The 20,450-nt window shown below is 39.0% G+C and overlaps 2 protein-coding genes across 2 annotated transcripts; one reads left to right on the forward strand and one right to left on the reverse strand.

Annotated features, from left to right (window-relative positions):
• The first annotated feature begins 13,773 nt into the window (after window positions 1–13,773).
• On the forward strand, window positions 13,774–14,715 carry LOC138177667 (olfactory receptor 51L1-like). The gene has a single exon (XM_069108879.1). The coding sequence runs from the start codon at window positions 13,774–13,776 to the stop codon at window positions 14,713–14,715; it is 942 nt and encodes a 313-aa protein (XP_068964980.1).
• A 4,452-nt stretch (window positions 14,716–19,167) lies between these two features.
• Window positions 19,168–20,109, reverse strand: LOC138177668 (olfactory receptor 51L1-like). Its single transcript, XM_069108880.1, has one exon. It carries the CDS (start codon window positions 20,107–20,109, stop codon window positions 19,168–19,170), a length of 942 nt encoding a protein of 313 aa, XP_068964981.1.
• Window positions 20,110–20,450: the final 341 nt, after the last annotated feature.

The raw sequence follows: 20,450 nt of genomic DNA on the forward strand, positions 1-20,450 counted from the left end.
TTAGCTTTCTTTCTTTCTTTCTTTCTTTCTTTCTTTCTTTCTTTCTTTCTTTCTTTCTTTCTTTCTTTCTTTCTTTCTTTCTTTCTTTCTTTCTTTCTTTCTTTTTTCCTCTCTCTCTCTCTCTCACTCTCTTTCTTCTTTCCTTCCTTCCTTTCTTATTTTTTTCTTTTTTTGGATGGCAATTGGGGTTAAGTGACCTGCCTAAGGTCACATGGCTAGTTTTCTGTGTGTGTGTGTTTGTGTGCGTGTGTGTGTGTGTGTGTGTGTGTGTGTGTTAGGTGCCTGAGGCCAGATTTGAGCTCAGGTTCTCCTGACTCCAGGGCCAGTGCTCTGTTCACTGTGCCACGTAGCCACCCCTTTTCTTATTTTTTGAGAGGCAATCAAGGTTAACCTGCCCAGTGTCACACAGCTAGTAAGTGTTTGAGGCTGGATTTGAACTCTGGTCTTACTGACTCCAGGGTCTGTGCTCTATCTACCTGCCCCACCCTTTATTTTTCAAAAAGGACCATTGTTATCACAGAATGATGTCTTCACTAGTTCATGAATTGGATTTAAGTGAGGCAGATTTGCACAGTCATCAGCTTTAGTCTGTCTTCCACAGTCATTGAACTCCAGTGACAAGATAAAAGTCAAAATGACTGGAGATGGCCTAGGATGCAGGAAATGACCTTGTCATCTTCAATGTCTGAGGAAGTTCTAAGTGCTCCACAGTAATGGTATTAGCTACCTTTGTGGCAATTGCAACAAATGATTCTTATTGGCCCATGCTGTTAAGGGAAGTCTTCACATCCTTTCAGGTAGACATCCCTATAACTCACTGACAGGTCTGAATTCTGTTGCTTATCCTCAATCTGGTTTAGGTATAGTCAGTCAAAGGCAGTTCTACTAGGTTGTGGCCAATTAAAATGCTACAATTTCTTGAACCAAAGATGAGAATTGAGTGTCAGGTGGACAGCAAAGGAATATGAGCAGAACTGAAAACAGTTCAGCAAGCCCTCACAACAGAGGTGCTCCTCCTATCCAAACATCCAACATTTGTATGTTGCCTCCTCCATTAGACTGTAAATTCTTTGAGGGGAGAGACTTTTATTGTTGTTGTTGTTGCTTTGGTCTTTTGTATCCCCAGGGCTTACTGGCAAATAATAGAGGCCTAATGAATAAATATTGATTGACTGATTTTGATGCTGCCATCTTCACAAGTCATTTTGCTGGTGAAGTAATCATCATTAACCATTTAAGGAGCTGCCACCTTCACAACTTAATACAGTACCAGAGGTCTCTGTACTATCCATTAAGTTGGTAGAGAATGAACTTGAGAAGCAGAGCTAATGAATCCCAACAACTTGATCTTCTTGCTCCTGAGATCTCAGTTGGATATGCGTTATAAGCACAAATTAATAAATAAACAAACAAATGAGTAAATAGCTGAATGAATGAATAAATAAATGAATAAATAGATAAGTAAATAACCAAATTATTAGATTAATAATTGAATGAATAAATAATTGCACAAGTAAGTATATATGTATATAGATAAAGATATAGACATATATGTGTACACATGTACACACAAAAGAACACATATGTATGAATATCTGCATGTTTACATATATATCCATACACACAATACATGCATACACACAAATTCTATAACATTAGGATTTACAAATTCTGTGCTTTTTTTTCTGGAGTGGTAGCTAATCATAAAAAATATTTAGTGAAATTCTAAGTGGTAGGAAATAATAAGTAGAATAATTTACTTAAATCTTTTTTACTTTTTTTACTGCATTCAATCCCCAAATAATGTTAGTTTCCTATCTGAGAAAGGATTTGGATTTTTGGAAACCTTCTCAAATATAAGGTCTTTGCCAAGAATGGACTACACTTATATACATAACAAGAGCTAGTAAGATGCTACTTGCCTAGATACATGCAAGTTTATTAATAAATAAATGAATGAATGAATGAGTGAATGAATGAGATAGATAGATAAATAAATAAATGAGAGAAAGAAAATTATTTATATGCACATCTACCAATTTAGTTACCACAAAGAAATGTTAAGTATAGAACAAAGAAAAGGAATGAAATTGCCTGTGAATTTTCAGAAGAGAAGAGTGAATTATAAAATCTATGATTTTGGGTGCCAATAAACAAATGGCAAGTTGGTTGTTGTCCTTCATTCTCAGAGGACCAAAATGACATCACTATGTTGAGGTCAAAATACAGTGTAGTTCTAACAGTGACTGATTGTACCTATATGAGCACAGAAGGCTCTACTCCAGGTCTGGTACAAATAGTCAGTATGAAAGTTTGGAGAAAAGATGTCTCTAAATTTGGACATCTCATGTTTCTTTTGAACTACCACTATTCTGCTTTGCTCGGGGAGCACAGTGCCTTCTTTAATACAGATGCTCCATGATGGATGGTCCAGTGCCAGTGGCTCCCATAGATAAAGATATTGAAAAATACACACACATACACACACAAAAGAACACATATGTATGTATATCTGCATGTATACATATGCATACATATATATCCATACACACAATATATGCATATACATACACACAAATTAGATAACATTAGGATATACAAATTCTGTGCTTGGTGTAAGTTCTCTATAAAATAGTCTTTTTGCAAACATACTTTTAGCATTCAAATAATATTACCAGCGCAACAGATTTGCACTATCTGAAGTAGAGTTTGAATACTTGGCAATTCAGTTCAAGAAAGATCCTCGGTGTCCAGTACCTTATCTTTCCACATGATCTTCAGAATCTTCCTAAGACAATTCATACGGAAGTGATTCAGTTTCCTAGCATGGTGCTGGTAGACTGTCCAGGTTTCACAGACATACAACAATGAGGAAAACACAGTGGCTCTGTAGACCTTCAGTTTGGTAGACAGTCTAATACCTCTTGTCTCCCTCACTTTTCTTCGGAGCCTCCCAAATATTGATCTAGCTTTGGCAGTGTGTGTCCACCTTATCATCTTTGTGTATACCCCTGGAAAGTATACAGAGAAGTAAGTGAATTTATACACAACATTCAAAATTTCTCCATTTGCTGCATCTAACATATGGATGGTGTGGTGTTCTCTGATGGAAAATCTGCACGAGCAACAGAGAATTGATCCATACTTTGTAGCATCTCAGTCTTACAGTCTGCTTTGAGGGCACAGTCATAAAAAAAAAAACAAAACATAAAAAAGTATGAATGGCAAGTAAAGTGAACAATAGATCCTATAACTAAGAGGCAAATTTGACATTATAGACATCACTAAGATTTTCTGGCAATAGACTCAATAACGTGACTATGGAAGATCTTATCTTATTCCAAAAGAAGAGTATACACAAAAAGAACCATGGCGTCGCTTGGCATAGGGCATTAAGAAAATGTACTGATGTGAGGAAATCCAGGAATGGAGGTAGGAAGGCTATTTGGATGAAGCATAGTGGAGGAAGAAGCAAGAAATGAAATGATCACAGGAGAATTCTATACACTGCCTGAAAAGAAAGAGGAAATAGACAATTATTTTATGCAATAGATTCCCAAATTAGCATGGAGAAATGATGTTACTGAAGTGTTGGGCCTTTCAATTGTTTTAATACCTGATGAAATATTCTTATATGCCACAAACAGAACAGCCAACTATTTCTTGACTTCTTTTAATAAATTCGGCAGCTGAATGATCAGGGCAACCACAATAAGACTGCTATTCTGAACCCAATTCTTGTTTAAAATGAGGAACTTAATCTTGAAGCATAGTGATGGAGAAATTGGGAAGTGAAAAAAGCATTAGAGTGAGAGACAAAATATCTTGACATGTCAAATTGAAAGAATTCAGGAAAATTATAAGGAATGATAAATTTTTAAGAAAAATTAGAAATATATTATTCTGATGAAAAATTCAAGAAGAAAGTTATCTAATGAGACCAACATGTATGCAAAGTAACTTACTACAACATTTTTTTCAAGTACAGAAGATGGATGTAAAGACAAATATCAGTGGAAGATTAATGCTTTCCTCTCAGGAAAAAGAAAAATATATATATATATATATATATATATATATATATATATATATGTTAGTAGTACAATAGATACCTCACCATTATCTTTAGCATCTGAAGCCTTGTAATTTTGAAGAGAAATTATACTTTTTTTTTTCTTCCCCATGCTTGGCTCCAGAAGGCAAAACAATAAAAGCATGAAAGTTACAGGACCATTTTGGTTCAAGAAAAATAAATGAAAAGGAGCAGTTAGGCAGTGAAGTGAATAAAGCACCGGCCCTGGAGTCAGGAGAACCTGAGTTCAAATCCAGCCTCAGACACTTGACATACCAGCTATGTGACCTTGGGCACGTCACTTAACCCCAGTTGTCTCAACTTCCGCCTTCAAAAAAGCAACAAAACAACAAAAAGAAATAAAAAGTCCTTGAAAATTAGATATTTCATAAGTGGAGTGAACTGCTGAAATACTCCAAATTGAAATGATGAGAGCCTGGAAAAGAAGGGTATCTAGGACAACAAGAAGTAGGATGCATCTAACAGATAATGTAAAGTAAAAATCAACAAGCCTTACTCTTCCCCATTTCCACTGAAAATGGAACATGAAAAAATGGTCTTTTTGTCAGGAAGGATTTAAGTCAAAGATTAGGAAAAACAAAGAAACAAACAAAAAAACTTCCTGGTGACATGTGATAAACCATGTCTCATGCAAGGAGATGGGTGTGAAATCTCGTAAGAAGACAAGTCTATTTTAACGTTACTCCTACACCTTCTCTCTTGGTTTGTGAACTGGTTATTTGGATCAGAGGCAATGACATGGAAACAATGATCTTTCAAAACCGTTTATAACTGAGCCTCTGTTTTTTAACTATGTCCAATGAGTTAAGGATTAAGTGCCAAGATATATCAGACATCAACATCCAACTACAACATTGGAGGAAGAGGACATGACTGTCGTGAAGGCAGGGTGATGCATAAGCATGGTACAAAGACAGAGAAAAAGCAGAGGAAATGGAGACACTGAGTAGTTTTACCAAGAAAACAAATTTAGATAATTAGGAATAAGGTCAGAAAAGTGAACCTAAATTGAGGGGATGGGTTTGTAATGGGAAGAACCTATGGAAAGAAGCATGGAGAATAGTCATAAAATTCTACCAGACATAAAAAGTGCAAAGTAAAGTTTGTCTTGGGCAAAGAACCAGGTCAAGATAGAGAATCATGTTAACCTTATCCCATCTTCACTCAGCTGTTGTGCTGTGGTGCTATTATTATCCCCATGGGGCCAGACAGAAGTTAAATGACTTGCCCAGGGACAGTCATAAACACTTATTAACTGTCTATAATGTGCCAGATACTGTGGTAAGTGCTGGGGATACAAAGAAACTTAATATTTTATATTTCAACATAATTTCTTCACAGAGATGCTATTTATAATGCATAGAAGAACAGAGTTCCTTGAGATAGAGTATGGGAAATTATGTTCTCCAGGCACATTTCCTTTTGCTGTTCTTGTCTTGAAAGAATACTGTATGAGATATAAAACCTCATTCAAAATTTAATCAAGAACACAGAGGTTTCTCAGGATAAAAATAGGGAAGTTTTATTCTCTTACCCCGTGGGAAAAGGGTAGTCCTCTCCATAACAGATCAGTGAGAGGAGGCACCAAACATGGGACAAACAAATGGGGTTTTAAAACCCTAATAGAGAAGGGTCATAGTTCCCCCACTGTCCCTCACTCCCATTGGTTAGGTGTATGTGTGTGGGGGGGGAGGGGGGCTCAGGCTGTCCCTGGCTCCCATTGGCTGCGAGACAAGCTCAGATCCTTGCTCCAGTTGTTTGGGAGATGAGCTCACAGTTTGGAAAGGTCCTGGGAAGAAATTCTGATCTAATGCTCCCCAGGAAAAGGGTGGGTTTAAAAGAAAACTTTGAAAGAGTATAATGTTAAGGTACTAGGAAGAGGAAGGAGGAAAAAGGATTCCTAGTTGTGTACTTCTTTCACAGAACCCAGGGCTCTGTTCCAATTTCTCTCTTTCCTATTTGGGAAGTCTTCACGGAGAGTATGTCTCATTCAGCATCTAATCCAGGGTCTCTTAACCTCAGTTTTAGGGATCCCCAAGGAGTTCATGGATAGACTTCAAAGGGTATATGAACTTGTATGGGGGAAAAATGACTATTTTCACGCATGTCTAATTGAAATTTAGCATTTCCTGCAAGCATGTTAGGTGACAAACATTCTGAGGAGGCATCCATTGACTAGACCAGACACTGAAAATAGTAAATAAAAGCTTCCGAGTTCCTGATCTAAAACACCTCTCTAAATGCTATCTACTCCTCAAGCTTTTGCTCCAGGAGTGCATAGAATTTCATGAAGATAATGCTTTCCATTTCCCACACATATAAACATGATCTTGCCAAGACAAGTGAAGAGGAGACAGACAAAGGTGTAAACAATTAATAATGATGGGTATTATTCTTCACAAAGAACTGAAATGAGATTCCTCTACATTTCAGAAGACATTAAACATACAACATAACGTTAATTGTTGTTGTTCGGTCATTATTTGTTCATATCTGACATTTTATGAACACATTTAGTGTTTTCTTGGAAAAAGCAATGGAAAAGTTTGCTATATCCTTCTCCAGCTCATTTTACAGATGAGAAAACTGAGGCAAACAGAGGTAAGTGACTTGTCAAGGGTCATACAGCTAGTAAGCATCTGAGGTCAGATATAAATCAGGAAGATGAGTCTTCCTGACTTCAGGGCCAGCATTCTATTCACTGTGCCAACTAGCTACCCATATATTTCATCAAATATCTTCCTTTCTCACAAAAGGTGGCTGTCCTCAGCAGCTCTTTATGGAGCTTATTATAGAGATCATTTTGTTTTTGATTCATTTGTTCTTTTCACACAACTGCTTCATTCTCTATAATTTCTTTCCTATTCTTCCTACCTTCCAGAAACACAGAAGTTTCCAAAGCTTCTGAAAACAGATAATTGGTTCTATTCTAAGGAATAATTCTAGGTGCCTGAGGGACCTAATAAGAAAGTGTAGATTTCCTTTCTTCCTGGGAAACTGGTCTGGAGGTCAAGGGCTGGCCAGGAGGGAGAGCACAGTCCCTGGAGGGGAAGGTACTGTTCTCCCAACTCTACAGGTTGCCTTTGTGACATACTGAAGTCACAAATAGCACTTTCTCAGCTTCCTGGACAGCTAAGGGATAGAGATTTACAGAGCTGGTGAGTTGCGTAAACATTCAGAGACATGAGTCTCTCTTGTTTTCTCTTTGTTATTCTTCTCTCAAGACCTTTTTCTCTTCAAAGGTAGTTCCTTGCCCATACTGTTCTTCCCACCAGGATCAATGTCTATAAAGGTGAGAATCTGGGGAGCTGCCAGTCTACTTGGTCTATTTCTGACAGAGGGAAAAAAAATGAGGGAAGAAGGTGAGCTGAACAGGGCTCCAGGGCCCTTAAACTAAGCCCACAAGTATGTATTTCTTTGTCTAGGCATAACCAGTGGATGCACAGAGGTATCATGGGGAGGGTTCTTTTGGTTTATTTTGAGGAGGGAATATAGCAGTATTGTGAGGAGGGATAAGGTACCTATTATGTGGCAGGCACTGTGTTAAGCACTTTTAAAAAGTTTTATCTCATTTGATCTTCACATCAACCCTGCAAGGTTGGTGATATTATAACTCCCATATTACAGTTAAGGAAACTGAGAAAAAAGAGGGTGTTACTTGCTTGGGGCCACATAGCTACTATGTATCTGAGACTCAATTCGAACTCAGATCTTCCTCACTCCAGGACCTATTCTCTATCCAGCCTGCCACCAGCTACCTCAGGAGGAACCTTTTTTCCTTAGTCCTCCTGACTCCTGTTGGTTCACTGGCTTTTCTCTGTGCTCAGAATGCTCTCTTCTCATCTCTGCCTCTTGGCTTCCATAGCTTTGATCAAGACTCAGCTCAAACCCCACCACCTGCAGGAAGGTCTTCCTATCCTCACCATACCCCCACTGCAAGTTCCTTCCGTGTAAAATCACCTGCATTTGCAATTTATGTGTTTTATATGCTTATACTGCTTTATATGCTTAGCTACTTGAACACTGAGAATGTGAGCTCTTTTTGTGTTTTTTTTTGTGGGGGGAAGGCAAGGCAATCACAGTTAAGTCACACAGCTAGTAGGTATGGCAAGTGTCTGAGGACACTTGAAATCAGGTTCTCCAGTATCCAGGGCTGGAGGTCTCTTTACTTCACCACTGAGCTGCCCCACTGTGAGCTCTTTGTGATCAGGACCCTGTTTTTATCTTTCTCTGTGTCCTCAGTGCTTAGCACAGTGTCTGGCACATAGTAGGTACTTTAATAAATTCTTGTTGACTGAATGACCAGACAATTTTTGGGAGGCTTAGTAAATGGGAGATCCTCAGCAGGGCCTTTGAGCCTGAGGGAAGCATTATTAAAACTGGAAGCAGAGAGATAAACAGCTTGCTTGGATCACTTTGGGAGGGGAGCAGGGAAGAACAGAATGCCTGAGACAATCTAGCTAAAAGTAACTGTAGGGGAGATATCTGTGTTCAATAAGCCCTGTAAGTTGGATTTGTCCACTTAGGGAAATGGGGGAAGGTTTGGTGAATATCTAAATCACAGTCTCTCTCACTAAGTATGTTATCTTCAGATCTATTTATCCAGCCCTAATATCTCTCCTGATTTCCATTCCTTCATCATAAACTGCTTCTCCCATTATGGTTCTTTTCAAATCCTCCCCATTGCTGACCAAAGGACCTCTATCCTTTCAGGTTTATAAGGATAAAGGACAGCATCCTGGACACCTGAGTCTCTCTCCCCTGACATATTCAATTCATTGCCAGATCTTGTAATTTTTTCTCCCTTTCTACAATATAGCTCACATTAATCCCCTTCTGTCCACTCACAAAGCCACAACTTTAGTTCACCCTCACCTGGACTTTTGAAGTTGTCTTTTTATTGATCTCTAATTGAAAATCTCTCCTTACTTAAATCCATCAGCTAACCTCCATTCAGTTATTATAGTCATTTAACTAAACTATTAACAAGACTTAGCTCAAGTGAAAAAAATTACTTTCCAGATCGGACTCCAACCCCTAACTGCTAACACCTTCCCCTCTAAGGTTAATTTCTATTCTGTATTTTTAATGGTTTACATTCTTATTTGCATATACTATCTCCCCCATTTGAATACAAGTTAACTGAAGCCTTTCTCTAGAGACAAGATCTTATAACTAGTTAATATTGGAGGGAACACAATCATTTGACTCCTCCTTAAGACTCTCTTTAAACTCCTCTTCTAGGCCACCCCTAGGACTCTCCCACAATCTATATGTATAAGCTCCATCTTACCTCCATGAGAGAGCTGGAGAATTATCAAGCACAGATTAACTGTCAGATTATTCTGGCCTGCTTGTCCAGTACAAGCGTCAGATACTGAGGCTCCTTAAGAGTCTACCCATTATTGTGAATATCTAATAAGCTTTGCTTTACTTTGGCTGAGAGAAGACTTGAGTCAAATTAATTCATCAGTATCCGGCATATTGGTATTTTGGGGTATTGGGCACCCCTAAACCTTAGACCTCAATAACATGATAGCAAAACATCAGTTCCTACTTTTATGATGGAGTGGGAAGATAGCAAGTCAAAAAACTATTTGTAAACATGTGCTGTTGAGATTGTCATTGTATAAGTATTTGAGAATACCTAAGTATTATAAATGGGTGAGACTTCACTGTCGTGTATACATTACTAGACATATGTGCACCATCAACTGGGTAAGATAAAGAGGAAATTTAGGTGAATATCAAGCAGTATTGGATGAGTGGATTGGGGAAATACAGAGCTGAGGAAAGGAAAGTTGCAAATATAAACTGATCAGTGTATCAACCTGATGAGGTTTGGGGTTGCTGGGAATCCTAGAATGTCAGGGTATGGGGCAGCATCTGCCTTGAATGAATTCATGTGCTCAAACCTTTTTCATATGTTCAAAACTTCTTCCAGTCAAATGATAAGATTTATTATAGAGCCAACAGTGCAGGGAATCTACAACTTGTAATGACAGTGAGACTGATGCTTATGTACAAAAAGGGCAGTGAAAGGATCTGAATGGGATGAAGGGGTGGTAAGTACCATAGCGAAAGGAATAATATGTAGACTGCAAAGGAGCAAGAGTGACAGTGAAAAGAAGTTCAAGTAAGCTGATTAAATTATCTAGATGGACTGGTGTGTGTCACATGCCTTGGGCAGAGAAGTCAGTGATCTGGGATACTGAAATGTATGGGAAAATTCAGGGACTGGGTATCTTTCAAAGACATGGTCTTTTCCTTTTAGGAGTCCAGGTCCTTTCACCCCACCACTTGTTAGCATTCAAGGCAGTTTAAAAATTTAAATTGCTGCTTTAATCAAAGCAGTCCAAAAACTGAATCGGCTGCTTCAGATGGAATGCATTACAAATTATGAAAAGATTTTAATTCAATTAGATCTTGTTTTCAGCTCCCACTGTGTCCCAGGAGCTGCATTAAGCAGTGGGATACAAAGAAAAACAATAAATCAAAATAAATCAGTCCCTGTTCTCTAGGAGCCTATATGGTGAGAACTTGGGGGAAGGCTGGACAGAGGGTGGCAGGGGGTGGGCTGGGTTACTGTTACTAATGTACATAAGAAAATGCAAAGTAAAAGTGAGATAAATGAAAAGTAATTTCTGGTGTTGGGGAAGGAAGAGCGCTACTGACTGGGACATAAATGAAGAAAGCCTTGTGAAGGAGGTGAGCAAATGAGCACTCCAAGACAGAAGTAAGGAAGAGTGACATTTTAAACATGGTGGACAGATTGTACAAAGTCAACAAGGAAGGACAATGTCATAGATGAAGAAAAGCAAGTTACCCAGTTTGACTACAAGGTCGTCTGTGAAGGTGAGTAACCAGAAACTAGTCTGAAAGGATAGCTTGAAGACAGATGTGAAGGTCTGCAAACTCCAGGTAGGAATTTTTATTTCATCTAGGAGGCAAAAGGAAAACTTCAAACAGAATCTCAAGAACCAGTTGTTAAGCATATTGTAGAGTGGATGCCTATTCATACACAAGTTGCAAGTCATATCCTCTTATGTCCATCCAATTTGAGGAAGACAGGTGGTGCAGTGGGTGGAGCACTGCACCTAAATTCAGGAAGACGTGTTCCAATGTAGCCTGACTTATGCTTTCTAGCTTGCATGCTTGCTAGCTGTGTTACCATGGGCAAGCCACTTAACCTCTGTTTTCTTCAACTTCCTTAACTATAAAATGGTAATGACTGGAGAAGAAAATGGCAAACCACTCTTGTATCTTTGTCAAGAAAACCCCATAGGGGTCATGAAGGGTCAGGTACAACTGAACAGCAAAAAACTTCCAATTTGAAGACTGTGATTGTTTTTTAATAGAAACCTATATTTGCATTATTATTTGATATTAGGAAAACCAGGTTGTGAATATCAGGTAACCTGGAGTTGTCAGTTTATGAAATAATAATAGCAATATTAATTTAGAGGTTTAAGATTTGCAAAGAACTTTGCTAATAATATCTCATTTTATACTAATAGCAAATCTAGGAAGTAGGTGCTATTATTATTCCCATTTTAGAGAGGAGGAAACTGAAGCAGGCGTGGCATCAGTGGTTTGCCCTGATTGACACAAGTCAGTTCTTCAGGACTCCAGGCCTAGTACTCTATCTACTTTGCCACCCAGATAAAAACAGCAATCATTTATATGCCACTTTAAATTTTACAAAGTGCTTTATATATTTTACCTCATTTGATCCTCACAACAACCCTTCAAGTTATTTGTTATTAATGCCCCCCATTTTATAGATGAGAAAATTGAAGTTGTAAGTGAAAAGATCATCATAAAAATGGTGAGGTCTATGGTTAGGGGTACACGAGACCCCCAAAATACCAACACTCTGGGTCCTGCCAAATGAATTCAGCTGAAGACTTCTCTGTCAAAGAAAAGCAATGTTTATTAAAAGTTCATCGTATTGGGTAGACTCTTAAGGAGCCTTGATATCTGTGATGTTTGCACTGGGCAAGTGGACCAGTATCATCTGCCACAGAGCAAGTCTGTGCTAAATAATTCTATGGTGCTCTCACACCACATGAAGGCAAGATGGGGTCTTGTATACAGAAAGGTTCTGGGAGGAATCTAGGGGTGGTCTAGAGGAGGAGATTGAAGGAAGGTGTCTTCAGAAGGAGTCAATGTACAGATTCCAGTAATGAGTTTGGGGAAGGTAGTTAATGAAGCCAAACTCCAGTAAATGAGTGAAGTTTCTGGAGGCTACCAGACAATGATGGGCTAGGACAGTTCAAGGATGTAACAGTTGATTTCAGTTGATATAGACATTTTTATGTTGATATAGATATTTTGGGAGGATCACAGGTGGGAGGTAGCTGGATAATGGAGGGCCAAGCCAGTAACAAAGGTTTGGGCAGAGCCACAAAAAAAGACTTTTGGCCTCATACAAATACCCTATATGGGAAGACCCAATGACAGCTCAAGGAGGTTCCCAGAATCTGCACCCCAAGGATTCAAGGAGAGTTCAAGGGGGTTCCCAGAGCCTGCACCTCAAGGATTCGAGGAGAGCTCAAGGGGGTTCCCAGAGCCCACACCTCATCATAAGAATTTAATTGACTTGCCCAGAATCTGAATTGAGATTTGAAATTAGTTCTTCTCCACTCAAGTTCTAGCACTCTGACCCATTGACACACTTTGCTTTTCAATTAACTGCCCTTATGGATTCACGGTAGTGGTCAAAGATAAATATAGAAGAGTCTTGTAAGTTCCATTGATGCTGGTATGTATTTAGACCAGCTGTGCTTGTCCTGCGGGACCCTGAAATCAATGGAGCATCTTTGAAGAGCAGTTCAGAGATAGCAAATTGGGACCACATCCTACAGTAAGAGATTTCATCCACAGAGGTAGTGGATTTGTTTATTTTTCTTGCCACGTGTTTTAGTTTGCATGGCTAAATGAGGGTTTTTCCTATCAGGTACAAATCACAGTGGATAGTCCTGACTATGAGTATCTTCCTAAAATAGACATTTCTGGGAAAATTCATATAATTAACAAGAAGGACATCTAAACCAATAACTCCATTTTACAAATAAGAAAACTAAGTTTCAGATAAAGTGACTTGTCCAAGGGTATAAAGGAATGAAATAGAAGATACAGCCTTGAACTCCAAATGCATTGCTCTTCCCACTTTCTGATACAGGCATATTTATTAGATATGCCTGATGATATTCTGTGATCCTAGCCTGGCAAAATATGCATTTGTTAAGGTTGCTATAAAAATTAACTTTGATGATATCTGATTAGAAGTTTTGAGCCCTATTCTATATCAAAGATGTTTTTTTTTCCAACACATTCCCTTCTCTAACTTCTGTCATGCAGTATTAGGGAGAGAAACAAAATATTGAGAGCTTTTTTCCATGAAAATTATTTCTTCCCAACTGACCCTCTTAGTAGGTGGAGATCAGGTTATATCCTTTTTTGTCATTTTGTTATGGCTTAGTGGTATGCTGGATATGTATAAGGTCCTCCATATAGACCATAATAGGACTAATGGCAATGAAAGTATTGATGATGATGCAAATAATGGCAAATGATGGTGTTTTTTTCCCCTTCATACTCATCTGCGGATCAGAACAGTAGGACATAGTGACTTTTCATCTTTCTTTCCAGGAAAGGAATCTATTCCAGCCAATGTGATGTCTGTCTTCAATAACTCTGCCCTTTATCCTCAGTTCCTTTTAACAGGCTTCCAAGGCCTGGAGTCCAAGTATAGTTTTATCTCCCTCCCCATCTGCCTGATCTACATCATTTCCATTGCAGGAAACATTACCATCCTCTTCATCATTTGGACAGAGCCCTCACTCCACCAACCCATGTACTACTTTCTGTCCATGTTGGCCCTGACAGACCTGGGTCTGTCTACTGTGACTTTGCCCACTATGTTCAGTGTCTTTTGGTTTCATGCCCGGGAGATCTCCTTCATTGCCTGTGCAGTTCAAATGTACTTCATCCATGTGTTCTCCATCATTGAGTCAGCTGTGTTGCTGGCCATGGCATTTGACCGTGTTGTGGCCATTCGGGAACCACTACGCTATTCAGCCATCCTCACCAATAGTGTAATTATTAGGATTGGACTAGCCAGTGCTGGAAGAGCCCTTATGCTGGTCTTCCCAGTCCCTTTCCTCTTGAAAAGGCTGCAGTTTCGTACCATCAATACTCTCTCCTACCCATTTTGTCTACACCAGGATCTCATCAAGTTGACAGTGTCCAGCCGGAGGATCAGCAGCATCTATGGCCTTCTGGTGGTCATCTCTTCCATGGGACTAGACTCAGTATTGCTTCTGCTGTCCTATATGCTCATCTTAGCCACAGTGCTCAGTGTTGCCTCCAAGGCAGAGAGTGTCAAGGCTCTCAACACCTGCATCTCACATATCTGTGCTGTGCTTACCTTCTACACACCCATGATTGGGCTGTCCATGATCCGCCGCTATGGGCAGAATGCCTCCCCAGTGGTGCATGTGTTGATGGCTGATGTCTACTTGCTTGTCCCACCACTCATGAACCCTATTGTATATAGTGTCAAGACCAAGCAGATTCGCCTGCGCATTCTGAAAAAGTTCAAGAAGCAGAAGGGATAAGGGGCCCTATACCTTTTCTTCTTAATAGTAATGCTCATATCTCACCTTTACTTAGCATTTTAATCTCTTCCCAAGGACTCTTCACATATATTATTGCATTGACAATGAAGTCCCTAAGTTAACTTTTGTTTGTTTGTTTTCCTGAATCAGAAGAAAATTGATGAAATGATACAGATAATGACTGGAGATAAAAAGGAATCCCTGTGTTTAGGCCTGTCAAATAGAAGAGAGAAGAAGCTTGGTTTATGTATAGATGGGAAAAGGTATTTAGAAGGGACATAAAGGTAGATTTCAGCTAAGTTATTATTAAGCTAAAACTATCCTAATAAATAGGAGTATTCAAAATCAGAATGGCCTTCCACTGAAATTATGAGGTCTTTATCAATAGGATTCCAGATCAAGGACTAAAAGGAATTGTAGTGGTCACTGAGTCCTAAACCTTCATTGTAAATATGAAGAAAATGAGACCTGTGGAACTGAAATGATTTTTCCAAGGTCAAATAGAGAGCACACTAAGTGACAGAGAATAAATCCATATTTTCTGATTCAAATCCAGAACTTTCATCATGATAATATTTGCTTGCTCTTATGCCTTAATAAGATTATTTTGGCCTCACTTGAGCCCCACCTTATCTGTGTGGGTAGGAGAGATCTAACAACTCTGAGCATCTAGGAACATAAGAAGAAGGTGCTGTGAGAAGCTAACCAAGTGAGTGTGAAGTAATACTTTCTGGATTTTAGTGATATTGTTTTTTTTTTAATTCATGATTTGTTTTCTTTCTTTTGTATTTTTTATTTGTACCTAGTTGTTTGTAAGCTGTCTCCCCCATTAGACTGTGTGCTCCTTGAGGGCAGGGAGGGACTATTTTTCTTTATTTTTTTTTATTTTGTCATCCTTGTATCTTGAGTAATTAACACAAAGCCTGACTCCTACTTTATATTCAAAACTAATAATAATATTAATAATAATGATATATGATTTTGATTAAATATAAGAACAATGACCTGTAGTGCCATGCGGAAGCAGCTTTCCAGAAGAATGCTACTGTGAACAGCTTTTAAGGTTTTGATTATAAAGTAAAGTGATCACTTTATTTATTCCATAACAAATCCAAGCAAAACTTTCACAGAGAATCAAGGTACAGCATTCACAATATTACATCTTATCACAGAAAATCACAATATAATATTCACAACATAGTCTCAGAGTACAATAGTCAATGTCTTCCACTTATGGGGCAACTAAGTTCACTCAATCAGTCACTTATCAGTAGCAATCATATAATAGTCACAATATAATGTTCACAACATAGTCTCAAAGTAAAATAGTCACTCTTAAGTTAACTCAATCAGTCATTTATTCAGCAAAGTCTTCCACTCTTGGGGCAAAGTCTTGATTAACTCAATCAGTCACTTGTTCATCAATCAATTACTAAGTATCATACACAAACCCCTCCACCCCTTAGGTCACTAGTAAACTATAACTCCATAATTACTCAGTACCCAAGGATAGGTCTTTTCATCTTGACTTGGGTCCTGTCCTCAGATTCCCTGGATCCCCTTCCATGGTCCCAGATTCTACCTGGATTCACCAGACTAGCACATAGGTTCACTGCCAGACAGCTTCCAGTTCCTTGACCAGCTCTCTGGGCAGGTCCTGCTCTACACTGAAGTTCACAGGGTCTGGTCCATGTCAGATCTTTCACCATTTCTGCTCCAGGGAATTCAAGGTTCAACCAAGGCACAAATAAACAAAGTCTCAGCATGCCTGTCATACCTCAGTCACCTGGGTTCTTGGCTTCTGGGCTCCTGGATCCTGGGCTCTGGGGTTCCGTTCAGAAGAAGCTGCACCATGACAAGATCCCAGGAAATTCTGGCTCAATTCTCCATTCTTCTGTAGCTGCTCTGCCACCAGATCTTAGTCTCAAGAAATTCTGACTGTGCCTCTCTGGGGCTTTTCCTTATATACACATAGCATTAGCTTCCTGTTTCAGCCAACCCCTTCCTGTTATGTCAGGAACAGGAGACAGGAGTTCAGACCTTCTGTTTCCCCAATAGAGGCTTCATCAGTTAGTAAGTGCTAAGTACCTGTTACTTTTTCCAAAAAAGGGATCTTCAAATTCAAAATTGCATTACCATTAGATGACCAAAATAACAATTTATAACATATATGTGGTTTAAGATTTGCAAATCATTTTACATGCATTTTCTCAGCAATAACAACCAAAAAAATCTACATACTGAGGAAATTACTACTTGTATGAATTTTGTCTCAAAAGTCTATGGGACAAAGATTAAGACAGTAAAATATGTTGGACAGTAAGCCAATGGATCTATGAAAGTATGCGTATATGCTTCCCCCCCAACTGTTCATAGCAAAGTCAGACTCTCAATAAAGTCATGTTCAGCATAGTAGTCTGTAAAAAAAAAAGAATGCTGATTTTAAAAATTGATTTATGTGTACATGTATTGATGAGAATAGGAAAAAATGAATGAATGAGTAAACAAACAAATACATGAAAAAGAAAATATGAATAAGACATAAAATATTTCATGAATAAGACATGAAATATTGTATAAAATATCTATCCTATGCTCCTTTGACTCACACTGACTCAGTTTTCTTTCTCAGGTACAAAAGTGATAGACATAAAAAAGCCATTTCTCTGGTTATTTCGTATAATGCCCCTATCTTTTTACCTGGGCCCTATTACTATCTCTTTCACTGGTATCATACTTAACTAATTATATCCCAGAACCTATGTTAATTCCTTTTGTTCTGATTTCTGGGTCATTGTGGGCTAATCAATTTTTTTTTTTTAATTGGAGGGCAATTAGGGTTAAGTGACTTGCCCAAAGTCACACTGCTAGTAAGCGTGTCTGAGGCCAGATTTGAGCTCAGGTCCTCCTGACTGCAGGGCTGGTACTCTATTCACTGTGCCCTCTAGCTGCCCCTAATCTAGGCTTTTCTATAGGGCTATGAACTAATGCTTTGACAGATCTTCCTCCCCAAGTTGTAAGGTCTAAAAATTTCTTTAAAACTCCTTGTAATTTTTATTCCTCTGTGTGTAAGAAGAGTCCTGTATATCAGGATAGAGTTTGTAGATAATAAAATGACAAATAATTATTAAACGTCCTTAGCATAAGTCAGAATAATAGCTCTACTTTCTACCATGATTTCCCCACAAAAACCTCATGGGGTAGGTATTACGAGAAGACTGAGGCTAAGAAAGATGAAGTGACTTAGCCCCTTTCACAAATTATGACAAGAGATATCTACTTTTTTTCTAATGATTCTGCCCCTTTTATACTTTCTAACCGACCTAAAGAAGACATATAAATAATCAAAAAAGTGGCAGATTGTTTTCATCTAAGCAAGATTGAGGCAAGCATTTAGTGAGCTGTCATCCAAATTATTCATAGTATTGGTAGTTTTGAATAGTGGTCATTAGTGAGAAAGGGCAGGCTATAAGAAACAAGGAATCTGATCAAAACCAAAGGGTGGCAATATACTTTAGCCTCACAGATTTGTTTCATAAGTATGGAATAACATTTGAGGGACCAGCGAATATCATAACACATAAAATGTATAAATAAAGTAAAGAACAAAAGAGATAGATACCAAGAAGTCCTGTCTGTTGTTGGGATGGTTATTCTGGTTGGGCACTGGTTGTTATGACCATCAAATGAAACTGTGTGTGACCTGTGAAAGCTACATGACCCTGGGCAATTCAATGAACCTCTGCTTGCCTCGGTTTCCTCAGCTGTACAATGAGGACAATAATGGCAGGGTTGTTCTAAGGATCAATTGAGATAATATTTAGAAAAGACATTTAGCACAGTACTTGGCACGGCAATGATGACACAAATATTTATTCCCAAAAGATATAATATATGTAAGGCACTGTATTGAACGTAAGGTGAACTTTGGAAAACTACATGAATGTCAGCTATCACCATCATTTGCCCTCTCTTTCCACTGGCTGATATTAAAGCTGGATATTAAAGATCAACTAAGCTCTAGTTACTTCTGGGTAGGAATGTGTATGCCAGTGTTGGCAGAGTTCCTATCAGGAGACAGTGGGAAGAAGTAGGGGTAGGGCCAGGAAAGACAACACAGAAAGACACTTCTCAATAGCTAAGGGATGGGTACAGTGTAGAAACAACTATCATGCTACCAGGGATCTGGAATTTTCAAGGTGCCAAAGTTCTGGCTCTATATTAAGAGTTGGATAAACTTCTGAACATTAAGGTGTATTCTATGCTACAAAATCATTTTAGGAAGATGTCCCAGGTGAGAAGGGAGCCATTTAGCAGGGGAAGCAACATTCAATGAAAGGTCTCTCATTGAAAATAATAATTCATCATCAGTCTTGGGGAAATCAGTATTAATCACATAACCATCAGATGGAGAGTTGCTGGGAGTTCAAGGGAGGAAAGTGCCCCCTAAAATTATTTCCTCATCCTGAATTTGCGGATGATCCCTGCACGGATCTGCTTGGTCCTGACGCTGTAGACAACAGGGTTCAGGACAGGTGGAAGAAGTAAGTAGACATCAGCCATAATTATGTGTATGGTAGGTGATAGGTGCCTACCAAAGCGATGCACCATAGAAACACCAATCACAGGCACAAAGAAAATAAGCACCACACAGACATGGGAGACACAGGTGTTGAGTGCCTTAAGCCGCTCTTCATGGGATGCAATGCCCAGCACAGCCCAAAGTATCAGCAGATAGGAGAGTAGGATGAAGACTGAGTCTATGCCCAGGGTGACAATAACCACACATAATCCATAGATGCTGTTGACCCTAGCATCTGAGCAGGACAGTTTTAGTACATCCTGGTGAAGACAGAAAGCATGAGAGAGGGTGTTAGCACGACAGTAATGACACCGTTGCAGAAGCAGGGGTGTGGGCAAGACAACCCCCATACTCCTCAGCAAGCAAGCCAGAGCTATTTTAACAATGACACCATTGGTGAGGATAGTGGAGTAGTGGAGGGGAAAGCAGATGGCAACAAAACGGTCAAAGGCCATGGCCAACAGCACTGAAGACTCCAAGAAGGTGAAGGTATGAATGAAGAAGAGCTGTGCATAACAGGCACTTGCTTGTATCTCCCGTGTATACTGCCACAGAACTCCAAGCATGGTAGGCAGTGTAGACAGTGACATGCCCAGGTCAGTCAAGGCCAGAATAGACAGGAAGTAATACATGGGCTGTTGAAGAGAGGGCTCTGTCCAGATGACAGCCAAGATACTGACATTCCCTCCAAAAGCCACCAGGTAAGCAAGGCAGAAGGGGATAGAGAGCCAGACATGAACTGATTCAAGTCCTGGAAAACCCTTCAGAATGAAAATAGGATCCATGGTATCACTGCTGTTTGATGACACCATGATGGGCCTGGGGATGCCTCATGAGGGGAAATACTTGGCCTGCCAGAGTGAAAAAGAAACCACAATGTCAACATCTGAGAAGGTGCCCTCTATGTTCATCCATTGAAGTATACTTCTATTATCTTCTTAAGGGTTTAGGCTAGATATTACCATGAATCCCCCAAATCTAGAAGTCCTAAAACACTAAATTATTATATCTAGGATGTGGAGAATGTCTTATTTGGGCTATTTTAAATTATATGGAACTTTTCAGCTTAGCATACTTTTTCTTTCGGTCCAACATTACTGCAGGTCTTAGAGAGCCAAAAGCAGATGTAAAGAAGTTTTGACATGTTTCCATT

This window comes from Petaurus breviceps, unplaced genomic scaffold, assembly GCF_028583685.1.
Source record: "Petaurus breviceps papuanus isolate PSGF00001 unplaced genomic scaffold, PetGlider_PUasm1.0 90444, whole genome shotgun sequence".
NCBI lineage: Eukaryota > Metazoa > Chordata > Mammalia > Diprotodontia > Petauridae > Petaurus > Petaurus breviceps.

Coding starts and splice junctions, on each gene's coding strand:
- LOC138177667 (XM_069108879.1), top strand. CDS start 13,774: ATGTCTGTCTTCAATAACTCTGCCCTTTATCCTCAGTTCCTTTTAACA.
- LOC138177668 (XM_069108880.1), bottom strand. CDS start 20,109: ATGGTGTCATCAAACAGCAGTGATACCATGGATCCTATTTTCATTCTG.